The following is a 27,827-nucleotide window of genomic DNA, read 5'->3' on the forward strand; positions in this document are numbered from 1 at the left end:
ATAATGATAATGTTACGATTTTTTTTGTCTGTTTCTGATTGTTTGTTATCATTGTCATTTATGAAATTATTATCTTTGGTGAAAAGAAGGCCACACACACACACACACATTCCACTTTCTTGATTGCCAATCATTATTCAATTCGACAATAACAACAACAACTAAAAAAAAGAAAAAAAAAGTTATTTTTAATTTTCATTCAAACATTTTTTTAAAAAAAAAGAAAAACTTGATTGTCATTGAAATACCTATAGGGTAAATGAATATATATGACAATTTTGATATTATCGATATACAGTGGTACCTCGGTTAACGACGATGATCGGGACCTGAAAAACCGTCGTTAACCGAAATGTTCGTTAACCGAGGTACGATTTTCCATAGGTTTCAATGGAGAGCGGATAGAATTGATCCGACCTCAGACCTTGATTTCCTATTATCACCTTAAATTCTCGAAAAAAGCCATGTAAACATAATAAACTGATTATTTTTGAATTCATTCTTATCTAGGCTAATCCATAGACTGGATCTGATAACTGAAATCATCACTTTTCGGCGATAAAAATGAAAAATGTCCCACTTCCCTTAAAAGTTTGCTTCACTGTCATAATTCTTTACCTTTTTTTCTCAAAAAAGAGTTGCAATATGTTTTGATTGTCTAACGATGGTCACTAAAAAATCCAAATTCATTTGTTTGAAGATCATCACTAAAAAATCCAAAATCATTTGTTCGAAGATCATCACTAACGTATCAGAATTCACTTGCTTAAAGATCATCACTGAAAAATCCAAATTTCCTAACCAAGCAATGATCACTGAAAAATCCAAATTTCCTAACCAAGCAATGATCACTGAAAAATCTAAATTTCCTAACCAAGCAATGATCACTGAAAAATCTAAATTTCCTAACCAAGCAATGATCACTGAAAAATCCAAATTCACTTGCTTAACGATGGTCACTAACAAATCCAAATTCACTTGCTTAACGATGGTCACTGAAAAATCTAAATTCACTAACCAAGCAATGATCACTGAAAAATTCAAATTCACTAACCAAGCAATGATCACTGAAAAATCCAAATTCACTTGCTTAACGATGGTCACTAACAAATCCAAATTCACTTGCTTAAAGATCATCACTGAAAAATCCAAATTTCCTAACCAAGCAATGATCACTGAAAAATCTAAATTTCCTAACCAAGCAATGATCACTGAAAAATCTAAATTCACTAACCAAGCAATGATCACTGAAAAATCTAAATTCACTAACCAAGCAATGATCACTGAAAAATCTAAATTTCCTAACCAAGCAATGATCACTGAAAAATCTAAATTCACTAACCAAGCAATGATCACTGAAAAATCCAAATTCACTAACCAAGCAATGATCACTGAAAAATTCAAATTCACTAACCAAGCAATGATCACTGAAAAATCCAAATTCACTAACCAAGCAATGATCACTGAAAAATCCAAATTCACTTGCTTAACGATGGTCACTAACAAATCCAAATTCACTTGCTTAACGATGGTCACTGAAAAATCTAAATTCACTAACCAAGCAATGATCACTGAAAAATCTAAATTCACTAACCAAGCAATGATCACTGAAAAATCTAAATTCACTAACCAAGCAATGATCACTGAAAAATCCAAATTCACTTGCTTAACGATGGTCACTAACAAATCCAAATTCACTTGTTTAACGATGGTCACTAACAAATCCAAATTCACTTGCTTAACGATGGTCACTAACAAATCCAAATTCACTTGTTTAACGATGGTCACTAACAAATCCAAATTCACTTGCTTAACGATGGTCACTAACAAATCCAAATTCACTTGCTTAACGATTGTCACTAACAAATCCAAATTCACTTGCTTAACGATGGTCACTAACAAATCCAAATTCACTTGCTTAACGATGGTCACTAACAAATCCAAATTCACTTGCTTAAAGATCATCACTAACAAATCCAAATTCACTTGCTTAACGATGGTCACTAACAAATCCAAATTCACTTGTTTAACCATTCCAACAATGGCCAGTAAAGAATTCAAATTCACGTGTTTATAACGATTCAATTCGTTCAAAACGATTGAATTCAAAATGAAATTTTAAATCCATTCAAACCCAGAAAATTGTTTTCTTATTCAAATCCGAAATCTTTCAAAAATGAACCATATTCTCCCATAGCACTTTTTGATAACCAATCGAATTTTATTCCTTGATCGATAAGATTTGTTAAACTTTTCATTCTTTGTTGGACTTGTTTCGTTTATGAATTTAAATTCGTTACTTAGTTGAAATTGTTTAGAAAATGAATTTGGATTTTTCAGTGATGATCTTTAAGCATGTGAATTTGGATTTTTCAGTGATCATTGCTTGGTTAGTGAATTTGGATTTTTCAGTGATCATTGCTTGGTTAGTGAATTTGGATTTTTCAGTGATCATTGCTTGGTTAGTGAATTTGGATTTTTCAGTGATCATTGCTTGGTTAGTGAATTTGGATTTTTCAGTGATTATCTTTAAGCAAGTGAATTTGGATTTGTTAGTGACCATCGTTAAGCAAGTGAATTCGGATACGTTAGTGATGATCTTCGAACAAGTGAATTTGGATTTTTTAGTGATGATCTTCAAACAAATGAATTTGGATTTGTTAGTGATCATCGTTAAGCAAGCGAATTTTGAATCGTTAGTAATCATAACTGAATAAGGGAATTCAGATTTGTTCAACCAAAAAGAATCATTTTCGGCTAGCGATTATTATATTTGGAACTTGTAATTTTCATGAAATTTTTTGATTAGGTATCAATTCTCATAAGTAGGATGTTGTCTTTGTTGAAAAAATCAAATATTTATAATAAATTATACACAAAAAAAATCAAAAAATTGATTTTTTTAAATCGTCGTTAACCGAAAAAATCATCGTTAACTGAGGTAATTTTTTCTCCTGACCCATCGTCGTTAACCGAAAATTTCGTTAACCGAGGTGTTCGTTAACCGAGGTACCACTGTATATTTTTAGCTAAAAAGAAAAAGTATTTTTTTTTGTTCAAATTTATTGATGCCATACTATTTATGAAATATGATGATGATGATGACAATAGACCAATAAGTAATTTATCATTTTTTTTTTTGCTTTCCAAATTGAATTTTCTTTGAAGAAAAAAGTTAGAAAATCCGGATTTCCAATCCATTTTTTTTCGTCTCTTTGCTCTCTCGCTAAACTTTTTTTTCTATTTCGACACTATCTGGTCTTGTTCGAAATTGCAATTGCTGGTTGTTTGGAAATTATTTTCCAAAATTTCGCTCATTTCGATTTGAATTTTTTACCATTATCATCATTATCGTTATCATTGAATGAATCATTTGTGGCCAATTATAGATTTCAATGGTATGATTATATAACAATAATAATAATAATAAAAGATGAAAATGTTTTTTTTCTTTTCTTTTCTCTCTGTTCTGTAACCTTATATAACCAGAAATAATCATTATGATGATGGTGATGATGATCAAAGAAAAATTGGAAATAAGTAAAAAAAATTCGATCCACAATCAATGATTATAATGGCCATTTTTATTCAATTCATTCATGATTTGAATTGACAATTATCATCATTGGGTTTCGGGTGTTTTTTGGTTTTTGATTTTCAATCAATGATAACATTTGATAATAGATGTCAATAACAATCGAAAAATTTCATCAGCTTTCCATTTTTATTCAATAGGGACCCACAATCAACACTGATCATCATTTTTCTATCATTGATAATGATTTTGGCCCAAATTTGTTTGATTAAAAATGCACTCGAAGAAATGAAAAAGGAAAAAAAACAAATCCAAGAAATCAACCAAATCGTTATTTTGTTATTCAAAGTTAAATTCCATTCATCCATAGAAAATGACAATATCACAAAAAAACGGCCACCAAAAGAAATGACAACAAATCAAAAGAGATGGATAGAATGCTGCATTTTTTTCCCAACAAGGCAATTTGGTTTGGTCTTTTTTTTCGCTTCGTTTTGTTTTTATCCAACTTCACATATTGTAATTATCTTTACGAAGAAAAAACATTTCGTGCAATAAACAGAAGATAGATAAATAGATTGGTTTTGAAAACAAAACAAAAAAAAAAAAAGTTCTGCAACGTTTATTTCCTTCATTTTATTTCATTGCTGTTCCAAAAAAAAACGATGCTCAAGCAAAAGACTTGTAATGAAACAAATTAACACACACACACATGAGGATTAAATGAATGAATGAATGAACTTTGTCCCGAACATCAAATAAAACATTATCAGTTTTTTTCTGTTATATTTTAAACAGTTAATTTACTTTTTTTACTTTCGCATCCAAAAAATAATCGTGTTTGTCATCCCCCCCATCACTGGCTAAAAGACAGATGTATCACACACACACACACACACACAGAATGATGTGTTCGTTGTTCATTGTTATTAATGTTTCAAACACAATTGAATCATTAACACTTTTCACTCTTGTCTACAATTGGTGTCGACAATGTGTGTGTAAACGCGCAGAGAAAATTTCATTTAAACATGGAATTTCAAGTGTAAATTGAGACGAGTCCTATGCTCTTGATCGAGAATACAGTTTTTTTGGAACAATGTTTTTTGTTTGTTTGTTTGTTTGTTTGTCTTGTGTTTTTTTTTTTTTTTTGATTTATGATCAAATTTAATGAGAGAAAAAAAAATCGAAAATTAATTTCTTTTGCTGGTTCAAAAATTTCCATAAAAGACTATTTTTACCCCCATAAAGAATTTATTACAAAATTCAAAAATGAATAAATTTTTATTCTACCCACCAGAAATAGAAAAAACCACAACCACCACAAAAATGGAAACAAAATTCCAATATTATTCAAAATAAAAGATTCTGTCTTTGTTTTCGTTTTTCGAATATTCATTTCATTTTGTGTGTTGAAAAAAAAGACCCAATAAATCAGGATTTTTCTGTTAGCCATTTTTAGAATTCTATTTTAAAATTCTTTATTTTGAATTTTGTTTTGTTTTGATATTTGGTGGTAGGCCTCATCATTTGTTTATCTATTCAAATTTATTCCCCGTCTGTCTAACTGTCTGCTTACTTACTTCAATTGTGGTCGAAGCCATCCAAAATGATATGTTTTGACATTATCATTCGAGAAAAAAAATTTGAAAGAAATAAAATTTAAATTTTTTCCTTTTCTACTACCATCATCGTACAAAAAAAGAAACACTAGATGTTTTTATAAACAAAAAACATTTGAAAAAAAAGTAAAAATATTATAAGTGGCTAGGATAATGGAATCATATACACACACACATGAATCGTATTGACACATTTGATATGGAAAAAAATGATAATTTTATTTCAATTTGCGATTTATTTATTTTTTTTAAAAAAGATTGTAATTTTTTCTTAGTAAAAATAATAATAAAAATAATAAATTCTGGTTCATTGGTTGATGATATTTTCTTTTTTTTTTTTTTTGCAGAATAAATTCATTTTCATTCAAATATTCTGGAATCGAATCTGTTTTAAATGTTTTTTATTGTTGTTCTTGTTGTTGTTGTTACATTCGCTATTTATTTATTCTAAGCAGCTTTAGCCATTTTTTGTGATGTATTAATTTTATCACCCAAACTTAATGCCATTCCTTGTGATTTTGCACGTATACGTATATGACCGGTAACCGGTGCATCTAATGATGTTTTTTCAATACTAACATTAGCTAATGCATCTTCACCAAATATTGATTTTGCATAAAGATTTGCAGCTAAAAATCCACAATTACCCGATAATGATTTTTGTGGTGTTAAACATTTCATATTAGTCGATTTGATCAAATGATTTAGATATTCAATTAGATCATTGATTCCAGTATTGACAGTTACTTTATTTTCCCATTCAAATTCAGTCCACATTTGACGGAATTGTGCATCACTACATGTAGCTGGTATTATATAGTCCATAATATCGATATAAATATCATTCAATACGACAACATTACGATCCGATGTTGATCCCGAAATATCGTATACTATTTCGTTTTTTTTGTTTCATACAAATAAATAAACAAACAAACAGAAAAAAATAAGAGGTTAAAATCAAGGAAATAAATAAAAAAAGAAACAAAAATTTGATTTTTTTTCGTAAAAAGTTTTTTCATGTCAAGAAAAAAACAACAACAAATTCTGAACACGAACAACATCAAAACAAATAAACACAAACACAAACGAACTTACCAATATTGCCAAAAATAACAACATTTTCGGTCGATGTTACTTTAATCGATGCACGAACATTGGTAAAATCATGCGGTGCCAATACAATTGGCTGTGGTTTTTCAACCAATTTTAAATCACCAATAGTAGATAATTCTAATGTACAATTCTGTAATGTATCCGATGTTTGATTGACAATCAATACATCCAATGAAATATCATATTGATTAACATTAACATAACATTCAGCATAAACAGGATCACCAAGACCAGTTAATTGTGTTACTTTGGATAATTGACTTGCCGATAATAGTCCAGTGGATGATGATCTACCCGATGCAGTTGATGTTGCTGTTGGTCCGGCTATTGCCTGATTCAAACTTACATCCAATAGATTTTCCATTTGTTCAGTAGCTTTATTAATAAGCTGTGAAAATATTAGATGATCATCAATTTCAACAGCTTTTTTCGTTTTATTCAATACAGAATCATATTTAATTTCACATTCTTTTGAATTATCCAACATGCTCATCAATGATTGACGTGTATCGTGTAAATAAATCTGATTCATTAATGTTTCAATTTCATTCGTATCCATATTATTAATATTGATCAATACATATAATGATAATGATATACGTTCATAATCATCTTCATTGATCATCTGTGTAACCAATTTAGATTTACCCAAATGTAATATTGATGTCAATAATAACATTGATTCAGCTAGATAAACATTAATTGATCGTTGATCAACACCAGGCATCTGTTTATATCGAAGCGATAATTTAACCAAACAATTGGCAATTGTTGTTCCAATAAAAAATTCATTATTCACCAACATATATCGACGTAATGGTGGTTGTGATTGTTCATTAGTTGTTGTTTTTGTTGTTACACTTAATGCCGATTGTGTTGCATATGATCCATCGGCTGTGACCAATTTTGGTGCCGATGAAGTGGCCAAAGTTTTTGAAGCATCATGATTTACATAGGTTGAATTATCTTCATTTCCATCATCAAGTTTACGTAATTCACTTTCAACGATAGGCAATTCTCCCATAGATGTTTTAATAAGTTCAAGTACTTCTTGTAATTGAACAGCATTTTCATCACAAAATTCGCCCAAAAGCCAAATCAAACCACGATGTACCTTGACATTGTTGATCGATGCAAATACTTCCATCAATTTATTTAGGATAAAATTTTTAAGCTGAGCATTTTTCGAAATGAATTGCCTACAGAAAACAATAACTAATATGGCGGTTGCTTCATCATTTTTAGTGGCCAACAATTCAAACAATGTTGTCAGAACATTACTTGAATTGATTACATCGGGATATTTCATACAAATAACATGAATAGTTTTAACCAACATTTGACAATATTTACTATTCTCTTCTTGTGTTCCATGTGATTCATTCTGGGTTTTTAGGATTTCTTTTTTCAATAATTGAACCAATTCTTCAACATTACGTAGATTAACCAAATCCAATGAAAGATTCAAAACTTTTTGTTTAACTTCTAAATCGGTTGCTACATTCAATATACGTAGAATATCCATCAATGAATCCTGTAGAATACGTTCAGCACCAGAAGCTGAATCTTTCAATGAAATCAAACGATCCAATACAATTAGTTTAACATTGTTGTCACTTTCTTTGATACAAATATCAATGAAACAATTTGCGGCAGCTTTCAATGCTGTTGGTGCTTGCGATAAAGTGACCAATGTTGCAGCAGCTTCATATCGAACAGATGCCGATGTAGACATACTTAATAGATTATAAATTGCACGAATAAATTTTGAACGTTCACCTGGATTAGATATGCAAACTTTATATATCAATTCGACAATAACCAATTGAAGAATTTCATTAAAACTTCCAATCTGTTCTAAACATGAATTCAAATAATCCAAAGCTTTTTTCTGATCCAAATGAATCAACATTAGAAATGCATTACGTTTACAGCTAGCATCAGATTCTCGTCCCAAAAAATCCAAAACCAATTCCGGTGCATCCGGTATAAGAAATTCAAAATTCATATAGATCTTAAATATAGCTAATACTGCATTACGACGAACATATGAATGACGATGTTCTAAACATTGTCGAATGGTTGGCAATAATGGTTCTAAAAGTTCCGGTTCTTTAAGTTTACATAAAAATCGCAATGTTGAACCACGAAGATATTCATTAGGATGTTGTAAATCTTTACGATAAGCATCACAAACTAAAATCATTTCATGCAATAGTTTACCATCCGGACCACGTTTCGGTACAATTTCCCAAAAAATTAATAATAATTTTTTAATTTGATGATCATTCGATGGCAAAAGATAACGAATGACAAACATTAACATGTTTGGTGGAAATTTTTCACCATTCAAAATGATGTAGATTAATTTTTTCAATGCTGTAATTTTAGATTTCGTATCACCTTTTTCTGTTTAGTTTTTTTTGTGAAAAACAAACGTTTAACAACTCAAAATTCAACATCATTTAGCAAAAAAATATATTTACCGATATCATTTCGTATCGAAACTTCATTCGTAGTATCATCAGTTTCAACATTTATTAACGTATAACAAATTGATTCGGCCATGATTAAATGATAAGTTTTTTTTGTTGAAATAAAATCAAGAATCAAAAAAAAAATGAATGAATATCAGCCGGTCAATCCACCAACACGATCCATCGAATTGAGTAAAGACCACGTCACTGCAGTGTTGAGCATCGAAGAAATCCAGGATCTTTACGCCATCTTTCGAATAAATTTGTGAATCAATGAATAGATTTTACGACAAAAGATGGCGTATAGTTTATCAGAAAAAAAAATTTATTTTTAAATTTTATTTTTCAAATAATTTTTAATTGTAAATTGAAATAAGAAAAAATTGTTGAAAAACCGGGAAAAAATTCAAAGAAATCAAATACAAATTGTCTTTTTTTGTTGAAAGAAACATTTCAACATCACAGAATTTCAAACAGAAAAAAACAAACAAAGATCAGAGAAAATTATCAAAAAATTTACAAATCACTTTCCAGTACCGGTACAGTTGTTGTTGTTGAATTAGATGATGATGATTTTTTCGCCGACAACGATGTAAATGTATGTTTGATAACACTTTTTTTACTCATCATATCCAAATGATCAAGATAACGTGATTTTACATCGCTATATAATTTATTATTTACTGTCGTTGATGATGACAAATTTGTCAGCTTACCACAATATTGATTATTATTATTCATATCATTTTTAGAATTTTGTTGCTGTTCATTATCAAATGTTTGGGCAATTCTTCTTGTACGATTGTTGATTGAAATAGGCTTTGTTGTTGTTGTTGTTGTTGTTGTCGTTGTCGTTGTTGCTGTTGATGATGATAATGAATTTTTTATTCGGTCATTGATTTCGTTATATTTTGATGTACGAATTGAATTATTTGTGGATGATGATGGTGATGATTTGAAAAAATCTTCTCTATTCATCTGAACTTTTCTTGCATGCAATGATGGCTGCTGTATTGTTGTTGTTGTTGTTGTTTCATTTGTTCCATTATCATTCAAAGTACGTGTTGCAGGTGATAATGATTTTGTTTTTGATTGTTTGGATTGACGACAAGGTTTTGTCGGTATTGATAATGGTGTTTTATTTGCTAATGAATTCGATGATAATGTTTTTGTTGAATTATCATCTTTAACGGTATCCGATGACGATTTTGTTGTAGGCTGTGAAGGTGGTAATGTCGTTGTCGTCGTTGGCGTTGGTGGTAATGTCGATGATGATGATGATGATGATGATTTGGAATCATTTATTTTGGTGGGCGAACGAAAACAGCAACTCGATGTTGATGATGATGATGACAATAATGTATCACAGATAATTTCTTCACCATTAGATTTTTTAAATTTTAATGCAGCTGAATTAACACAATAACGTTTACCGGTTGGTCGTGGACCATCATCAAAAACATGACCAAGATGTGCACCACATTTTGCACATTTTACTTCAGTACGTGCTAGATCTTGATTTAATGCTAATAATAGAAGATTTCCGCCAACTAAATTAAAAAAAAAAAAATTTCAACAAAAAACGATTTTTTAGTAATCTTCATTGTTTTCATCATGGATCATCAAAAAAAAAAAAAAAAACTTTCGAATTCGATTAACGCGTGCGCAAACATTATTCGAACGAATTTTTGTGCCAAAAAGTTTGTTTACAAAATTTTCAATCAACAGAAAAAATTACAAATTACTTCGACAACTAAAAACATTACAAATTTCTATCCAAAAAAAGAAAAATTTTTGAAATTTTTTCCATTCCTTTCTTGTTTGTATTGAATTTAACATTATTTTTTTCTGCCATTAACACCGCCATGAAAAAATGCAACAAGAAACAAAATTTCAACGAAAAAAAATCCAAATCAAGGCCATTAACGATGGCCGTGATTTGTCGAACAATATTTAGAAAAAAGAAAGAAAACATTGATCAACATCAATTCCTTCTGTCTGCTGCCAAATTTTCCTTTCTTTCTATCAACAAAAAAAAAGTTTATTCAGAAAAAAAAACAGTGAAATCTTTCAAAATCAGGAAATCAATCTAATTTTGTTTCTAAGGAAAAATGAATGTTTTCTCAATCATGTTTCTAATCGATCGACAATTGATTGATTGATTGATTGATTTTCAATCAATGTCTGAATTCGATTTGCATTAATAATCAACTACAACGATTCATGGTTTACTTACCATGTGAAAGATCCATTTGATTAATTAATTTATCACCATCAATTGTATCATAGAATGCTGGCCAACCACAACCCGAATCATATTTTGTATCGGATGAAAATATTTCTTCACCACATACAATACAGCAATAGATACCTTGATCATTAAGACGTAAATATTCACCTGAATATGGTCTAAAAAAAATTTTTATCAAAGAAAAACAATAAAAATCATTAAGTCAGAAAACGAAACAAAAAAAAGGTAAATTTCATAAAGAATAATGATTTACAAAAGGCAAAATTTCATAAAAGATAAAAATAGGATCCAGATCTGTCAGTCAATTATTATCAACAGAACAGAAAAAAAAACAAAGATTGACAGATAAATAAACAATTTAAAACAGCAACAAACAAAAGATGATCAAAAAAAACGAGGACTTGAGAATCATTGAACCATGGTTTGAGTATAATTTAAGGATTTCTTTTTTTCTTAATAAACGATAAAATAAAAATACCTTTCAGTAAATTTTTCCTGCGTTATTTTATATTGTAATGGTGTTAATTGTTGTTTTAATTCATTTTTATCTAATTGTAATTCAGGTTTACGTTGTGGACGAAAACGATAACGATTTGTTTTTGTTGTTGTTGTTGATGATGATTTATTTGCTGCTGTTGTTGATGTCGCTGACGATGGATTCGATTTGGATGATGATGATGGTGATGATGATGATGGCAGAACAATTTGTGTAGACATTTTCTAATTAATTAGAAAAAATGTAATTAATTTTAAAAACCTAGGAATAATTTTTTGTGTAAAGTAAGGTAAAGTTTCCGGAACCTGAGTAAGGGATGTAGAAAAGATTCCGGAAAAACAAATGATTCGAATTTGATGAAAATTCGTTAACAAACAAACAACAACAACAAAAAAGTAAACACTGCAGTGGAAAATATACAAAAATCTTGATTGATTATCATTTGAAAGTAAAAAATAAAATATATCAACATTTAACAAACAACAATCATCGTCATCATCATTATTATAAATTTTATCAAATATATAAAAAAAATCCTACATCATTGATTTATTAGCTGTTCTGTTTTGGTTTTGTTTGAAAATAAAAGGGGCGACATTCAACCAAAATAATAAATTTGCTGATAATATTTGGATTGAATTTAATATCACTGCTGATGCTGCATCAATAATATCACACATACAACCAGAAAATGTCATCGACAATGGTAATGATGATGATGATAATGTTTATAATCTTCAAATCACATATGATATATTAAAACGCAAAAGTTTTATTAAAAAAAAAAAAATACCGACGATAAATATGAATGTTTATAAAATGGGTGACACCAAAATATTAAAAAAAAGAAAGATCTACTACCACCACCACCACTGTTGTGTCTATATAGAATTGAATACAATTGAAAAATTCATCAACAAAAATATTAAACGAATCCAATACACAAAACCAGAATGGAGTAGCAAATCAATATACGATTAAACCGCAGTACACACTAACGAATGACAGAGGCGCGCTATGAAACAATTGAATTAATGTGCATTCATATGAATGCGCCATTGAATGAAACCCAAACAAACAAAACGACGAAATAACAAACTAGAATTTTTTCTTCGTTTTCCACCATATAGAATACATTGGATGTATGTGTTGTTTGATTATATAGCGAGAGAGAGAGAGAGATACATGGACGAAAGAGAAAGTTTCCTCTCTCTCTCCTTGCTTGTTCATTGAAAAATGAGAAAGAAAGGGAGAAGAGAATCTATTGGATTCAAAAAAAAAAGTTTTGTCTATATTGGTTGTCGTCATCATCATTGAACTTAACATGGTTGGTTGATTTAGTTTTAATGACGAAATCAAATTATTTTTGTTTACATTTTTCTGTTTTGAAGTATGAAAACAAACAAAAAACACACTTGTAACCGGTTTTTTCTAACGCTACCAAAACTTCAAATCAGAGTCTGTTGGATCGATCCATAATGGAGTACTTTACCATGAAAAAAATTGATTTCGAAATTTTCAACTTAAATAAAGAATTGATAAAATCATAAAATATTAATTTCAAATGCAAATGATTATGATGATGATGATGATGATCATAAAAAATATGTTTATCATCATCATTGTCATCAAATATGTATGAGACAATGGTACCGGATTAATTTAAATATTTCATTTTTTTTAATGTGATCACCGAATTTTTGTTACATTGATTGACCTAAATTGTCGTTGTTATTGTTCAAAATGATTAGGTCGAATTAGTTATTTTTGTAATTAAAAAAAATTATTACAATTATCGAATTATTATAATGATAATGTATCGTTTTTTAACCAATAATTATCCAATTATTTCAAATTAACCGCAATTTTCAAATTTTTTTTTCTTTTTCCGAAAAGTTTTCCTGTTCGGATTGCTAAAGTTTTTTTTTCGGAAAATTTATCATGTGTGTGTGTGTTTTTTTTTCTCAATGAAAAATGTCATTTGATTTTTCTTTTTTTTGATAAAAGAAAAAGAATAAAAATCTTTTTTTTTGACAAAATGTCTCAAACAAAAAAATCCTATGTCATACGTTTTGCTAATGAATTGAATAATTTTCGTTCGATGGTAAGTTTTTTTTTGGGAAAAAAATTTGGATGAGAAATTTTTGTTGTTGTTGTAAATAATTCAAATTTTCAAGGAATTCAATGCATTAGCATCTTTATATAAATTAGATTTTAAATTCATTGAACCGATATCGGAAAAGGTAAATTATTTTAAAAACAAATCGCGATTTATTTTACATTTGATTTTCATTAATCCAAAAAGCCATTCATGATTATCGAAACTAATGATGAAGCTGCATTATTGAATGTATTCAATCGAATCATTTTAGCTACAAGTCTATTCGAATGTTGGGTTTCATCATTGGATTTTGATGAATTTATTGATGAAGTAAATAATTGTAAACAAATTCATAATGATTATTATCGAAATTGTTCATTTCGTATACAAGTTGAAGCATTTGGTAGAAAAATTTCACAACAACAAAAAATTGAACGAATCGAACGTTTATCAGGTTTACCATTGAAAGGAAAAATTCGTATGATTAATCCGGATGTAACATTTTATTATATGGAATATTATGGATTAAATCCTAATCGACAACCCGAAAAACCATATCAAATTTTATTTGGAAAATGGATTACTGATAGTAATCGTAAATTATGTTCAATATTTTCATTGAAAACAAGAAAATTTATAGCCAATACATCGATGGATGCAACATTATCATTTCTGATGGCTAATATTGCTCAAATCAATATAAATGATATTGTTTATGATCCTTTTGTCGGTTCCGGTAGTATACTGGTATCAGCTGCTTATTTTGGTGCCTATGTTTGTGGTACAGATATTGATTATCCATTATTACATGGTATGATAAAACCAACAAGAGTTGGTTCTCAACAACGTGGTGATGATGAATCTGTACATGGAAATCTTAAACAATATAAACTTGAATCCAGATATATTGATGTTATTGCCGGTGATTCATCATTACCATTATTTCGTAATGATATTCAATTCGATGCAATTATTACTGATCCACCATATGGTATAAGAGAATCACGTGAACGTATTGGTACAAAAAAATCTGATCCAACCGTACCGATTGAATATCTTGATCGTCATTTACCAGCTAAATTACAATATAAACTTGATGATATTTATAATGATTTATTAAATTTTTCTGCACAACATTTAAAACCAAATGGTATTGTTATATTTTGGGCACCATATTTTAAACATTTTTATAAAAATTTCAAACAACAATCACAAACATTACCACAAATAGATTCATTACCAAAATATGATCATCAAGATCCGGCTATACGTTTTCAACATGAAAATCTTCGTTTATTATCATTTGGTGAACAAAAATTAACAAAAAATTGTTCAAGAATATTGGTTGTAATGCAAAAAATTCTGAAATAAAATTTCAAAAAAAAAAAAAGATTAACGTAATCTATGAATATGACTATAGAATGCTGAAATTTGATGTCTGCATGTTTTATTCTTTGATCATCTGTGATTATAATGATAATAAAAATGATGATAATTTTTTTGAATTTCGAATGAATATTATCAATATTTTTATGAGTAAAATTTGACACAAAATTAAACAATATGGCTGATTATGATGATAATGATTTTTATGAAAAAAGTCGAACATATTGGAATCGTATTGCACCGAATATTGATGGAATGTTAGGCGGTTGGTCGAATATCAATACAAGCGATGTTGATGAATCAAGAAAATTACTACGAATTCTATTGAAACCAATTAACCAATCGAATAATCGTTCACTTCGTTGTTTAGATTGTGGTGCCGGTATTGGTCGTGTTAGTAAATATGTTTTATCAAAATTTTTCGATGAAATTGATCTACTCGAACAAAATGAAACGTTTTTATTAAAAGCCAAAGATTTTCTCGGTAATGATTATCATCGTGTAAAGAATACTTTTATACAAGGAATGCAAGAATTTACTCCTATCGATGGTATAATCTATGATTGTATTTGGGGTCAATGGGTTTATGGTTATTTGACCGATGAAGATTTAATTTTATTTCTTGAAAAATGTCTTCGAATCCTAAATAAACAACATGGATTTATTGTGATCAAAGATAATGTATCGGGCAATAATGATCCTTATGTTGATGAAGAAGATGGTTTTGTAACAAGAACCGAAAGACAATTTTTAAATATCTTTTCCAAAGTACCGAATTTGATTATTAAAAATATTTTGCGACAAAAAAGAATGCCAAAAGAATTATTACCCGTTAAAATGTTTGTACTTGTTCATCAAAATTCGAATTATAATGATGATAATTTTATTAAATTTTATTAAATTCTTTAAATTTTTTCTTTTTTCTAAATTTTTTTCCAAAATATTTTGATATAACGACACGAATGGTCGATCAATGTGGTAACAGTCGCTGCGAATGTTTTGTATTATGCAATATAATTTGTTGATATCAACAATATATTAGGGCGAATCAAAGAATTTTTGAGTTTATCATGAATTTTACAGAATCATTATTAGAATATTGATAGGGAAAAAAATGGCAAATATTGAAAAGTTTAAACGTAGTTTTGAATTAATAAAACAATTTACAATACAAACACCGAAAATATCTGGACAATTACCATCGGAAAAATCATTAATTTCGCCCAAATATTTGTAAGTTTGTCGAAAAAAATGCATAACTTTTAGATGAGATGATTTTGTTTTGTTTTTTCTGATTATTCAAGGCGACAAGATAATATTGTTGATAAAAAAGAATGTCTTAAACAATGTGATCATCTTGGCAATATTCTAATCTCGACTAGTTTTAGGTAAATTTTTTTTCTATTTTGAATTTTTTTTTCGCAAAGTTTAATAGGCGTTTTCTGTTTTGATCATAGAAATCATCCGGATTTCAATAAATTCTTATCACAATCTATTGAACTTTTATTTCAACTTTGCAATAATGATGATATAGATGTTCATAATGTTGTTCAAGAAACATTTGATAAAATTATTGGCAATCTTATTGAATTCAATTCAAATCGATTATTAAGTGAACTATGTAAAGGTATAACAAAATTTTCATCAAATCGTTCACTTCGTTTATCATTGACAAAATTTGCCGAAATATGTCATCGAATTCGTCCGAACAAATATCGTGCATTCACAATGAATTTATATTCAAGTTTTTTAACGATATTGATCGATTTGTCCAAAGATGAACTTGTACAAGAATCATTATATACAGCTATTTGTAAAATTTATCCATTGCTTACACCATATGCAACCGAAAGAGAAATATTCGATATAATGAATGCCTATCTTATTAATCTATCATCATCATCGAATACAATTCGAAGATATTCTTCACTTTCAATTGTCATACTATGTGATAGTGCAAGAAAATCGGATCATTATTTTAATGTTGCTTTGAATCATGTTAGCAATCTAATATCAACATCGATAAAATCTAACAATACAGAAAATAAAGATTATCTACTTACTGGTATATTTATGATGGCAAAATGTTCATTTTCCAAATTAATCAAATATCTTGATCCAAATGAACATCCAAAATTATTTGATTCTTTATTGAAAAATTTATCCTATATTTATCAACAGATGATATTGACAATGAAACATGCAACAAATAATATTTTGATTATTGCTATACTCGAAGCTTTAGCTGAATTTTTCAATGTAATGCCTGAAAAAATTTTTCAAATGTTTACAGATTTATGTGAAGAAGAAATGGAATTTAAACATATAAGTTCATTTCGATCATCAGTAATGAAAAGTGTTAATAATGATTCATTGGTAAATCTGGAAAATCTTAATGATGAATTTGAAGATGATACATTTGAAAAAGCGGGTATTTATTTTAGTAATGCAGGATCTACCGTTGATTTATATGATGATGTATCGGAAGCAAGTGAAAATATGTTTTCCAATTCTTTGATTGAAAATACTGGATCAATGATTTTTGATCATGAAAGTGAAATCGATACCAAATCGATTGGAAATAAAACACCTGAATTTGATTTATCATCCGAAGCATCATCATTAAATACAACAAGCCATAAATGTTTGAATTCACCATTCGATATATCATCATCGTTTGATTTGATTATTACTGAAAATCAATTCAATTCAATTGATTTGGATGATTATAATCTTGGTCCATTGTTTTCATTTGAACATGTAGGGAAACTGATTTGTCTAAAATATCTACTCAAAGGACAATCAGGTCAATTAATGACCGATACAGAAGTTCGTGTAGCCATTAAAAGTTTATCATTATCTTGTTTAACATCAATCGTTCAACATTGTCCAAAAATTTTATTGGATAAAATTGTACATAAAAAAACTTCACAACAATTAATCAATGATATATTATTATATTCAACACATTCGGATCCAAATATACGTGGACATATAGCAATGATTATTGGAAAATATTTGCAACGTACATTATCATATTCATTTTCTTATGATGAATTTCTTACACGAAACAATAATAATAATAATGATGAGCTTTCACTTGATTCACTTTTAAATTTATTGGAAAAATTTCTATTGGATTCATCATCAATTACAATTCGTCAGGTATTGATTAGTTTACAACAATTTCTACCAATATTAATCGAACATAATGAAATTAATATTATACAAATATTCAATCTAATACATCAGTTAATTTGTTTGAAAGATAATTCATATTGGTTGATCAAAATTGAATTGATCACTTTATTTGCCAAAATTTCCATTCCATATTTGAAACATATGGAATTTATACTTAAATCAAACGCTGATGAATGGAAATTATTAAAAATTCAAAATCATCATCTAAAACATGTTCCAATTACAAAATTAATTTTGGAAGAAATACTTTTTCATTTTATATTCGATTCTGATTATCGTGTACGACAAGCAACATTAAATTTACTACCAAATTTTATTGATAATATTTGCCTAAATAATTATGTCTTCCAAAATGATTGTATCAATTTATTGGTTATAAATTCAATTCTATCAAATGATGATTATCAATTGGATAAATCAAAATATTTTAATGGTAAATTTCCATCATTAGATCTTTTTGAACAACCATTGAATGAAAATCAATTGTTTGATTCAAATTTTGAATCGATTATCAATGATGTTGATGCTGATGAAATTGATGATGATGATGATGATGAATTTATTAATTTTAAAAAATTTATTATCGAATCAAATATTGGTTATTTTGTTAAGAAATTTTTCTACAAATTACGTCAACATTATCATTGTAAACAAACATTAACAATTTGTTTAAATTCATTATGTACATTATCAAAATTATATCCACCAAATAAACATTCAAATGGTTGGCTTATTGAATCGAATGATGATCAATCAAAGCATAATTCAGTTGAAATGATTATGTTACTTATTGAAATTTTGACAAAAAATCCAATGATACTTAATGATTTATCCATACAACAAAATCTTGCCGAATTAATTATGAATCTAATCGAAGGTGTTTGTATTAACTATTTTCATCAGCTACAAAATCATCATTCAAATAAAATACATATTGAATCAACAAATTATCTTCATCAAATGATTTCCATTGAATTTGCTCAATGTATTGAAACATTTTTTCTTTATTTATATAAAATTATTGTTATTTATAGTGCAATTAATGAAGATAATCCATTAATATTTACAACATTTATTCATAATCTTTATACACGTAGAGAATCAATATCGGCAATAATACGAAAACATTCTACAAGTTTTTTCGATATGAATAAAGATAAACATCGTAAAGAACCATCAGCAGCTATATCATCATCATCACCATTTAGTGGAACAAAAGCATCACGTCGTCGTGAAGCTTTGGCATATGATTCAATATCATTTCGATTGTTTGAAATTCTTAAAAATCATCGTAACCATCACCACCACCACCATCATCATCATCGTAAATCAGCGACAATATCGGCACGTACAACAAGTGATAAATCATCACATCTAAATACAATGTTAATAATATTTTCAAAATTATTAGAATTTACAAGTTCATCCTTTTTATGTAATCATTTAGAAGATATACTTATCTATTTGAAAATGATATTCTATATGAATCCATCGGCTACAATCAAAACAATTAATCAACTAATGAAATGTATATTTGAAATTAATTATATTTCATTGTTTATGGAAATATTTAATCATAATGATAGTTTTCGTAATGTTCATCATTCGCATCATTATCGTCGTAATCGTGGCCGTCGAAATACCAAATCAAAATCATTATCAATCGAATTGAATAGTTTATATAATATTTGTTTTGTTATTCCATATATGAAATATAATGATTTTCAATCGATTGGTGGTAATGTTGTTGATCATTCTTCATCAACAACAATATCATCATCAACAACTTTACCATCAATATCATATCTAAATTGGTTAAGAAAATGGATTGAATATAAATATATAAAAATAATGAATTCCGATGTAACACGTGGAATTTCAATTGGGAAAAATTCTGATTTTTGTTTGAAAAAATTTCTAACAACAAAAATTCAATGTTTTGAACCATTAGTTATACAATCAATGAAACATTATGCATTCAGTAATGATACAAAATTTCAATCAATCATATTAGATTTATTTGTACAATTAATACAATTTCATATAAATTATTCATTACTTGATTCGGAAAATTTTTTCATCAGTTTTATTATGAAACAATTTGAACAATTGGAAATGATTTATGATTCCGGTCCATACGAATTATTAATGAAACATGTATTTCATTTTTTAGCAACACTTTCGGCTGAACATTATATTAATGATGATTTGGTTAGCATACCAAAAATTATACAATTATGTGATAATTTAATTGCTAATGGTCATCAATGTTTAGCTATCGATGGTTTACATATACTTATTGAACATATTTTTAATTTAGATTTTTCATCATCATCATCCAAATTATCAAATAATTCAAATCTAACAACATTAATTAATGATGAACTTTTTATGGCTATTGAAACACAAAAAGAAGTAATTGTTGCCTATTGTTTTAAATTAATCAATCAAAAAGGTACATTCAAACTGTTAACATTAATATTACAACATTATAAACATTGTGATCCAATCAAATGGAATGATCTTTCACAACAAATTTTAGATATTATTATTGGAAAATTATTAACAAATCATATACGAATCGATTCACAAGAATATTTTAATTCATTACAATCATTATTGGCTACATTATGTCCAAGTGTTTTATCTTGTTTGACAACAACAACAACAACAAAAACAACAGCATTATCATCATCATCACAATCATTATTGGAGATTATGTTCAATGAATATCGATCATATCAAAATTCACAAATTCTATTCAAACATTGGCTACCAAAAATCTTAATGTATTTGAAAATAATACTAATGGATATGAATGAAACAACTATTATGAAAGAAATTGATTATATTAAAATGAAAATGAATATAATTATATTGAATCCTGTTAATAATTGTACAGGTGATTGTTTGGAAAAAATCGATTCTGAAGATATTTTTGCTTATTTTCTATTAAATCTTTTACAGAAAATTATTATGGAAATTGATTCAGATATTTCAAATGGAAATTATTATTATTTAATTTCAAATAATAATAATAATATTGTTGTTAATGATCATAAATTAATTGTAACATTTTATCGTCATTATCATATGATTTTAGTTTCATTATTTCAATCAGGTTTTTATCCAAGATTAACTAGATCTGCTACATTATTAATACGACAACAACCAAAATCCGAATATCTATCATTGAATAATGAAACATTTAATCTACGTATGGTTAATGAAATTTTTCTAAAAATTACAAAATTCTATCCATTTATTACAATTTCATGGTTGAATTTTCTATACATACTTAACTATGATAGATTGGCAAAAATACTATCCAAATGTATTGAAAGAAATAAAATTAACATCTTTTCCAATGGGAATAATATGAAATCAAAGCAAACAACAACAACAACAACAGCAACGACGACGACAACGATGACAAAAACAAAAATAATCAACTGGGAAATCTTGAAAAGATGTTCATTAATATTACTATGTGATTATTTATCCGAAAATCTTGAAAATGTTGAATTTTTATCTTGGTTTATAATAAATTATTTACATGAAATAATTGAACATTGTCATGAAATGCCAATCAAAGAATTTATAAATACAATACATCGTAAACCAGTATCAAGTGGTTTATTATTACAAGTAATAAGTTCAAAATGTGATGAACTTTTTAATACAAATAATGATAGTCCATTAATGGTACAGAAAATTCTTTATTGTTTAGAACGTTCACATAATCGACAAAATATTGCATTAATAATGTTTCTTATTGAACGTTATATTTGTAATATACGATTATCATTATATTATAAATGTTGTAAATATGCTGAAACAATTATTATTGATCGTTTGAATTTAATTTATGATTATAAATCAAGAAAATCAACTAAAAAACAACAACAACAACAACAATTATTATTTAGTTTTGATGATTTTAATAATCTATTAAAAATTGTCAAACATACATCATATAATAAATTATATTTTACATTAAAAATGATACGTGTAAGATTCTATGATACAATCAATGATAATAATTCAACTAATCAACAGCAACAGCAACGTTTTGCAAGAAAAAAACGTCATCATCATAAAGATATAAAAGATCCATTAAGATTGAAACGTATTGCCGTTCCGGATATGGATAAAAATTGGTTTAAAATATTGATTGGCAATCAATTATCACAACGACGACAACCGATCAATATAACGAATATAATGACATCATTGGAACGTCTTACAAATAATGATATTATTGATTTAATATTTTCATCAAAATTTTCATTTGAAAATTTTATTATTATTTTGAAATTGATTGTTGAAAAACATCAACAAGATAGCCAACAAGGTATTGTTGTTGTTGTTGGCAGTGCTACAAAACAACATAAACATAAACAACAACAACAACAATCACTTGATGCAAAAGAAATGGCCAAATTTATTGTACCAATTTATTGCCGATTTTTACAATCGATTCTTGAAAGATTTCCATTGATTCATTTATTTAATATGAACAACAACAATGTTGACGGTGATGATAATAATGTTCGAAAAATCGATTTGAATGATATTCGTAATAAACTTTTGATACATGATGATTATCCATTTTATAATGATTTATTACAATCATTTTGTTCATCATTTATCTATTTTATTGAACATTTATCATTGTTTGAAAATTATTTGATTGATAATTATTTTCCGGAACAATCATCATCGATACAATCGATAATCATACATTTAACAATCGTTTATTCAACATTATTATATGATGAACAGGATAGACAAGATTATCAAAATATATTGAATATTCTGAATGTAATTGAAAATTTCCTCGATAATCGTACATTATTTGTTCAATTTGGTGAGGAAAAATTTCTTTGTTTACAATTAACATTGATCAATTCAATTTATTATTCATTTAAACATCGTAAGTTTTCAATTTCGTATGATTTCATTTATAGGGGTTTCACACTAGCAGCAATGTGAATGAAATATTTCAAATGCAATATTTCAGTCCATTTCAACCTTATGGGCTGAAATATTTTCGTGTATATATTTCATGAAATATTGCTGTAGTGTGAAACCCCTATTACAATAACAAGATTTTTTTTTCTAATTCCGTACATTTTTTGTTTTTCTGTTTTTTGTTTTTGTATTTGCTTAACATTTCATAATAATAATTGAAATAGATTATTCAATATCGTCAATGGATAATATTTTCATTAATTTTGATTTAAATTATATTTCATTTGAATCAAAATATATTACAATTAATGATTATCAGAAAATAATTACAATGTTTCATTCGTTGGAAAATGATTCAATGAATAGAATGAAAATTCCAATACCACCACCATCATCACTTTATCATCGAATAATGCAACGAATAATATTGAATATATGTCGTTTACCATATTTTAATTCATTAATTTATATACCATATAATCTATTGAATTCAACAAATGCAAATATCTGGAATGGTATACAATCATTAACAAATTTACCGATAATGGCATCACAATTTCTTTGTGAAACGGAAATATTTCGACAATTTTTATTTCGTATTGCTAATATTGGTTTCATAAATCGAATACAATTTGAAGAAATATGGATGACATTATTGGGTGTATATTCCGAATCAATATCACTTATAACACAATATCGTCAAGGTGTTAGTATTGAAGAATTAAGTGAATATATTTTACTTACAAAATTAGTAATAATAGCTATTACAAATCTTTTATATAATGCAAATACAACAATGCTATCAAATGATTATCATTCCGATTATTCTATATCCGATTCATTTGATGATATTGATAATAATAATGATGATGATGATAAAATATCATCATCATTTGGTGAAAAATATGAACAAATTTATCATATTATTCATAGAAAATTTCATTCAGATCGACAAATCCTAAAACGTTATAATGATCCAATATTGAATCATTCATTTCATTATAAATTCAAATCAATTCATGAATTTCATTTTTCATCGAATGTAATCGAACGTAATCAATCGGAATCACTTCAAACACAATCATCATCATCATCATCATCATCATCGATAGTAGCAGTTAATAATAATGTTCAAACATCGATTGATCTATATTCATGTATACAATTTTTAATCGATTATTACGCTCAACAGATTCGATCATTATTGAATAAAAATCTAATACATTTTCCAATCATAACCGAAATTGCTAGATCAACATTAATTTTATCCGAATTATTTGTTGATCGTAATCAATATCGTAATGCATTGAATTTGTTTATTGATTTACAAAAAATTGTTGAAAATTATGATGATGAAATACTTGGCCAATTTATCGGTACTGGTTTATGTAAATTTTATACAATTTTAGATGAACATTCGGATGAACATATTGAACGGCAAAAAAAGCAAATATTTGAAAAAAATTTTAAAGAATTTTTCCTACCAACACGTATACATTCGATTGATGCAATTGATTATATGATTGATGGAAAAATTATCAAAACAAAAGATTTACAACCATTATTGGATTATATTATCAAACATTTGAATACTGAACATATCATGTGAGTTTCCAGTGAAAATCTAATCTAATTTGTTTTTCTCTTTCTCTCTCTTTCCTTATAAATGATTTGAAATCTTTTATTTTTTTCCAAAATAGACCAAGCAGTTATTGTAAAGAATATGTTGAAAAATTGGTACGAATTTCATTCAAATTGATTGATTCGAATCAGGATTTTCTACACAATCAAAATGAAAAGATTATAAAGGTATTTGTTAAAATTATTGTTTTGTTTTGTTTTTTTCTGGATTCTAATTGTTGCCTAATCTTTTTTTTGTTGTTGTTGTACACATTCTTCCAATACATTTATAGGGCTTGATTAGATTAATATCCAAAGATATTAATATAAATGTAATAAAAATAATAACATTATATTTGGAAAAATTTATACGACAAAAAAAATTAAATAAAAATGAAGCAAAATTATTAAGAAATTTATCAATGAAACGTATGAATAAAAATAATCATCAATCAAATCAGATTGAAATGTTGAATATGATTATTAATACAACATATTTAGGTAAGAATTTTCTTTTTCTTCTTTTTTTTTGTGAAATGAAATGGGAACTGTAAATGTTTTGTTTTTCCTTTCTGTTCTGTTTTTTGTTCTATGATCACCAATTCATCCATTATTTATTGTCCATTATTATCAACAACAACAACAACAACAACAAAATAATAATGATAATAATCAAACATTTGTAAAGTGGAAACAACAAATTTTAATCTAGAAACCAATAATGGTGATGATGATGATGATGATGATAATAATAATACAAATGATGATGATCCAAATGCTGACGGTAGTAATGAATTATTTAAAACAATGGAAAAATTATCAATCATATTTGAACCATTACGTTATTGTAATTCATTTGATGCAATGATTATTTGTCAAGTATTTGGTTATTTTTTAGCTGAATTTTTTCCACCACAAGATATATTAAATAAATGTATTGGTGAATTTTTATCTAAACAACAGAATCATTATAAATATTTGATTGAAATACTTTTTATTGTAAGTATTTTTTTCTTTTGTAAACAAGAATTCCTTTTTTTTTGTTTTCTTCATTTTTGATTTGGCCGAATGAAAACCTCACTTTTCCAAATATTTTTTTTCAATAAAATAGAATTCCATTAATGTTTTTTCTTTCTTTTTTCTTGCTACAAACAAAATAAAAAAGATTTATAGTAAATTACAAATTGATTGTCAACATACAGATGATACTGGTGAAGATTGGGTAATATTATCATTATCAAGTTTTACACAATTAGTACCAATATCACATGCATTATGGGCATTAACTTGTTTTTTAATTTGTGCATCACATAATCATTGGATACGATCATGGTATGTTTTTTTTTGTTCTATATATATTTTTTTGTTGTGAAATAGATGTAATATATGAATGAATGGAGTAAATGAATGCAAATGCCAAATGCAGCCACAAAGCAAAATGGTTTTCCATATCCCAAAAATGAAATATAATATTTTTTTTTCATTTATTATTCCATTTGATTTTCATTATCTTTTTTTTGTTTTTCCTTTTTTTCATATTCATTGGGAATTTTTTTTGCGGCGGCAAACATTATCATCACCATCATCAGTTATTACTATTTTCAAAATCGATTTGGTAAATTTAATGAACACGATAAACGAGCTTTTTTCACCATCTGTAATAATTTCTACAATGAGGTATATTGATATTATTGGAATTGTGTTTTGAATCAAGTTTTGCCATTAAACAAAAAAACAATCACTACCCACCACTGGAATATACTTTTTTAATTTAACTTTGATAACTTTTGATTTGGCCTAAAATCAAATCATTTTTTTTCCACATTTCTTTCCTAAAAAATCCAAATAATCTTTTCATTTTTTTATTTCTATTTCATTTATGATCATCATCATCATCGTATGGATTCTGAATCGAAATGGGAATTTTCGTTTTTTTTCTCTTCCTCTCCCACGCACCGAAACTTGCTCCAACATAACCAAAAAAACAAAAAGATCAAATCGGATGATAATAAAATGTCGTTCATAAAAACATTCCAAAAAGCGGCATGTGTACCGAATTCACCATATTTTGAAGTTTTACAATATTTATGGGATGATATAAATCTGTGATTAAATAATCAAATTTAAAGTAAAATAGAAAAAAAAATAGGAAGAAGAAAAAAGTAATCAAGAAGAAGAAGAAGAAGAATCGTTAATTTTCGTTCTTTCTCATTTATTTTTCATCATCTTTTATTTTATTCTTTTTCTATGTTTGCTTCGTTATCCAATTAATAATTTCTATTAATAAAATTGTAAGTGAATGAAGAAGGGAAAATATAATTCTTTCAATATCCAAATATCACCAAGAATTACCGGAGGGGAAAGAGTATACACACACAGGAAACAACACCAAGTAACAACAAAGATTTAATAAATTTAATTGTAATATTTTTTATTTTTTTTAAATAAATGAAAAAGTTATGTTTGTTTGTTTGTTGCTATCATTATAATTTTATCATTTAATTTAATTGAAAATATGAATGTAAAAATATGGTTTTTTTTTTTGTTTGTTTGTTTTGTTTGCCATCTACAAATTAAAACGTATACCATTTTTTTGGATAATTATTATAATGGAGGCAAGAGAGAGAGAGAGAGAGAGAGAGAGAGAGAGCGAGAGGGGAGGTTTTTTGGGGCTAGGTAGTAGGAAGTATTAGGAATCCACATGATAATGATGACGAATTTTTTTTTATTTCAATACCAAGAATTTAGGATCATCATGATAATGATAATAAATTTTGAATTATAAAGTTATTTGGGAAACTATAGTATTTGTCATGTGTTTGTGTGTGTGTGTGTGTTTCAAGTGTGTAGGATGTTCAAGAATAATTCTGTGCATGTGAAGAATAATAATAATAATAAAAAAAAACTTAACAATAATAATAAACATACGTCATAGACCTATGATATATATAGGTATAAATAGAGTGAGAGAATATATTCTGGGTCAACCAACATCATCAACATAAAGATAAATAGATAGAAAACAATAATAATAATAGAGAATTCTTT

General features: G+C 27.2%; 5 protein-coding genes and 1 long non-coding RNA gene across 9 annotated transcripts; 4 read left to right on the plus strand and 2 right to left on the minus strand.

The window, feature by feature from the left end:
• Positions 1 to 2,275: 2,275 nt before the first annotated feature.
• On the plus strand, positions 2,276 to 4,323 carry LOC142644919 (uncharacterized). Its single transcript, XR_012846122.1, has 2 exons — positions 2,276 to 3,398; positions 3,490 to 4,323. It is a non-coding gene; the product is annotated as an uncharacterized LOC142644919 (long non-coding RNA).
• A 1,144-nt stretch (positions 4,324 to 5,467) lies between these two features.
• betaCOP (coatomer subunit beta) lies at positions 5,468 to 8,969 on the minus strand. Its single transcript, XM_027345170.2, has 3 exons — positions 8,760 to 8,969; positions 6,256 to 8,682; positions 5,468 to 6,050 (listed from the first exon to the last, which is right to left on the minus strand). Exons 1-3 carry the CDS (start codon positions 8,839 to 8,841, stop codon positions 5,605 to 5,607), a joined length of 2,955 nt encoding a protein of 984 aa, XP_027200971.1. The 5' UTR covers positions 8,842 to 8,969; the 3' UTR covers positions 5,468 to 5,604.
• Positions 8,970 to 9,052: 83 nt separating this feature from the next.
• LOC113794987 (uncharacterized) lies at positions 9,053 to 12,262 on the minus strand. Of its 4 annotated transcripts, none has more exons than XM_027345158.2 (4): positions 12,180 to 12,262; positions 11,480 to 11,721; positions 10,987 to 11,159; positions 9,053 to 10,300 (listed from the first exon to the last, which is right to left on the minus strand). In XM_027345158.2, the coding sequence occupies exons 2-4, from the start codon at positions 11,716 to 11,718 to the stop codon at positions 9,267 to 9,269; spliced, it is 1,446 nt and encodes a 481-aa protein (XP_027200959.2). In that variant the 5' UTR covers positions 11,719 to 11,721; positions 12,180 to 12,262; the 3' UTR covers positions 9,053 to 9,266. The 4 variants fall into 4 exon arrangements, with proteins under 4 accessions (XP_027200959.2, XP_027200956.2, XP_027200957.2 ...); XM_027345155.2 differs by having other exon boundaries at positions 12,038 to 12,180; XM_027345156.2 differs by lacking the exon at positions 12,180 to 12,262 and adding an exon at positions 11,803 to 11,936.
• Positions 12,263 to 13,433: 1,171 nt separating this feature from the next.
• Positions 13,434 to 15,100, plus strand: LOC113794988 (tRNA (guanine(10)-N(2))-methyltransferase TRMT11). Its single transcript, XM_075819688.1, has 3 exons — positions 13,434 to 13,601; positions 13,675 to 13,740; positions 13,803 to 15,100. Exons 1-3 carry the CDS (start codon positions 13,536 to 13,538, stop codon positions 14,967 to 14,969), a joined length of 1,299 nt encoding a protein of 432 aa, XP_075675803.1. The 5' UTR covers positions 13,434 to 13,535; the 3' UTR covers positions 14,970 to 15,100.
• Positions 15,101 to 15,161: 61 nt separating this feature from the next.
• On the plus strand, positions 15,162 to 15,912 carry Ntmt (N-terminal methyltransferase). The gene has a single exon (XM_075819689.1). It carries the CDS (start codon positions 15,162 to 15,164, stop codon positions 15,882 to 15,884), a length of 723 nt encoding a protein of 240 aa, XP_075675804.1. The 3' UTR covers positions 15,885 to 15,912.
• A 77-nt stretch (positions 15,913 to 15,989) lies between these two features.
• LOC113795005 (huntingtin-like) lies at positions 15,990 to 27,247 on the plus strand. The gene is made up of 10 exons (XM_075819686.1): positions 15,990 to 16,217; positions 16,289 to 16,372; positions 16,442 to 23,121; positions 23,384 to 24,764; positions 24,860 to 24,968; positions 25,073 to 25,280; positions 25,468 to 25,778; positions 25,945 to 26,111; positions 26,369 to 26,456; positions 26,772 to 27,247. Exons 1-10 carry the CDS (start codon positions 16,099 to 16,101, stop codon positions 26,886 to 26,888), a joined length of 9,264 nt encoding a protein of 3,087 aa, XP_075675801.1. The 5' UTR covers positions 15,990 to 16,098; the 3' UTR covers positions 26,889 to 27,247.
• The last annotated feature ends 580 nt before the right edge of the window (positions 27,248 to 27,827 follow it).

This window comes from Dermatophagoides pteronyssinus, unplaced genomic scaffold, assembly GCF_027571235.1.
Source record: "Dermatophagoides pteronyssinus isolate colony J.1.1.1.1 unplaced genomic scaffold, Derpt_VIB-CSIC_2022.12 sq0004, whole genome shotgun sequence".
In the NCBI taxonomy this organism is placed as follows: domain Eukaryota; kingdom Metazoa; phylum Arthropoda; class Arachnida; order Sarcoptiformes; family Pyroglyphidae; genus Dermatophagoides; species Dermatophagoides pteronyssinus.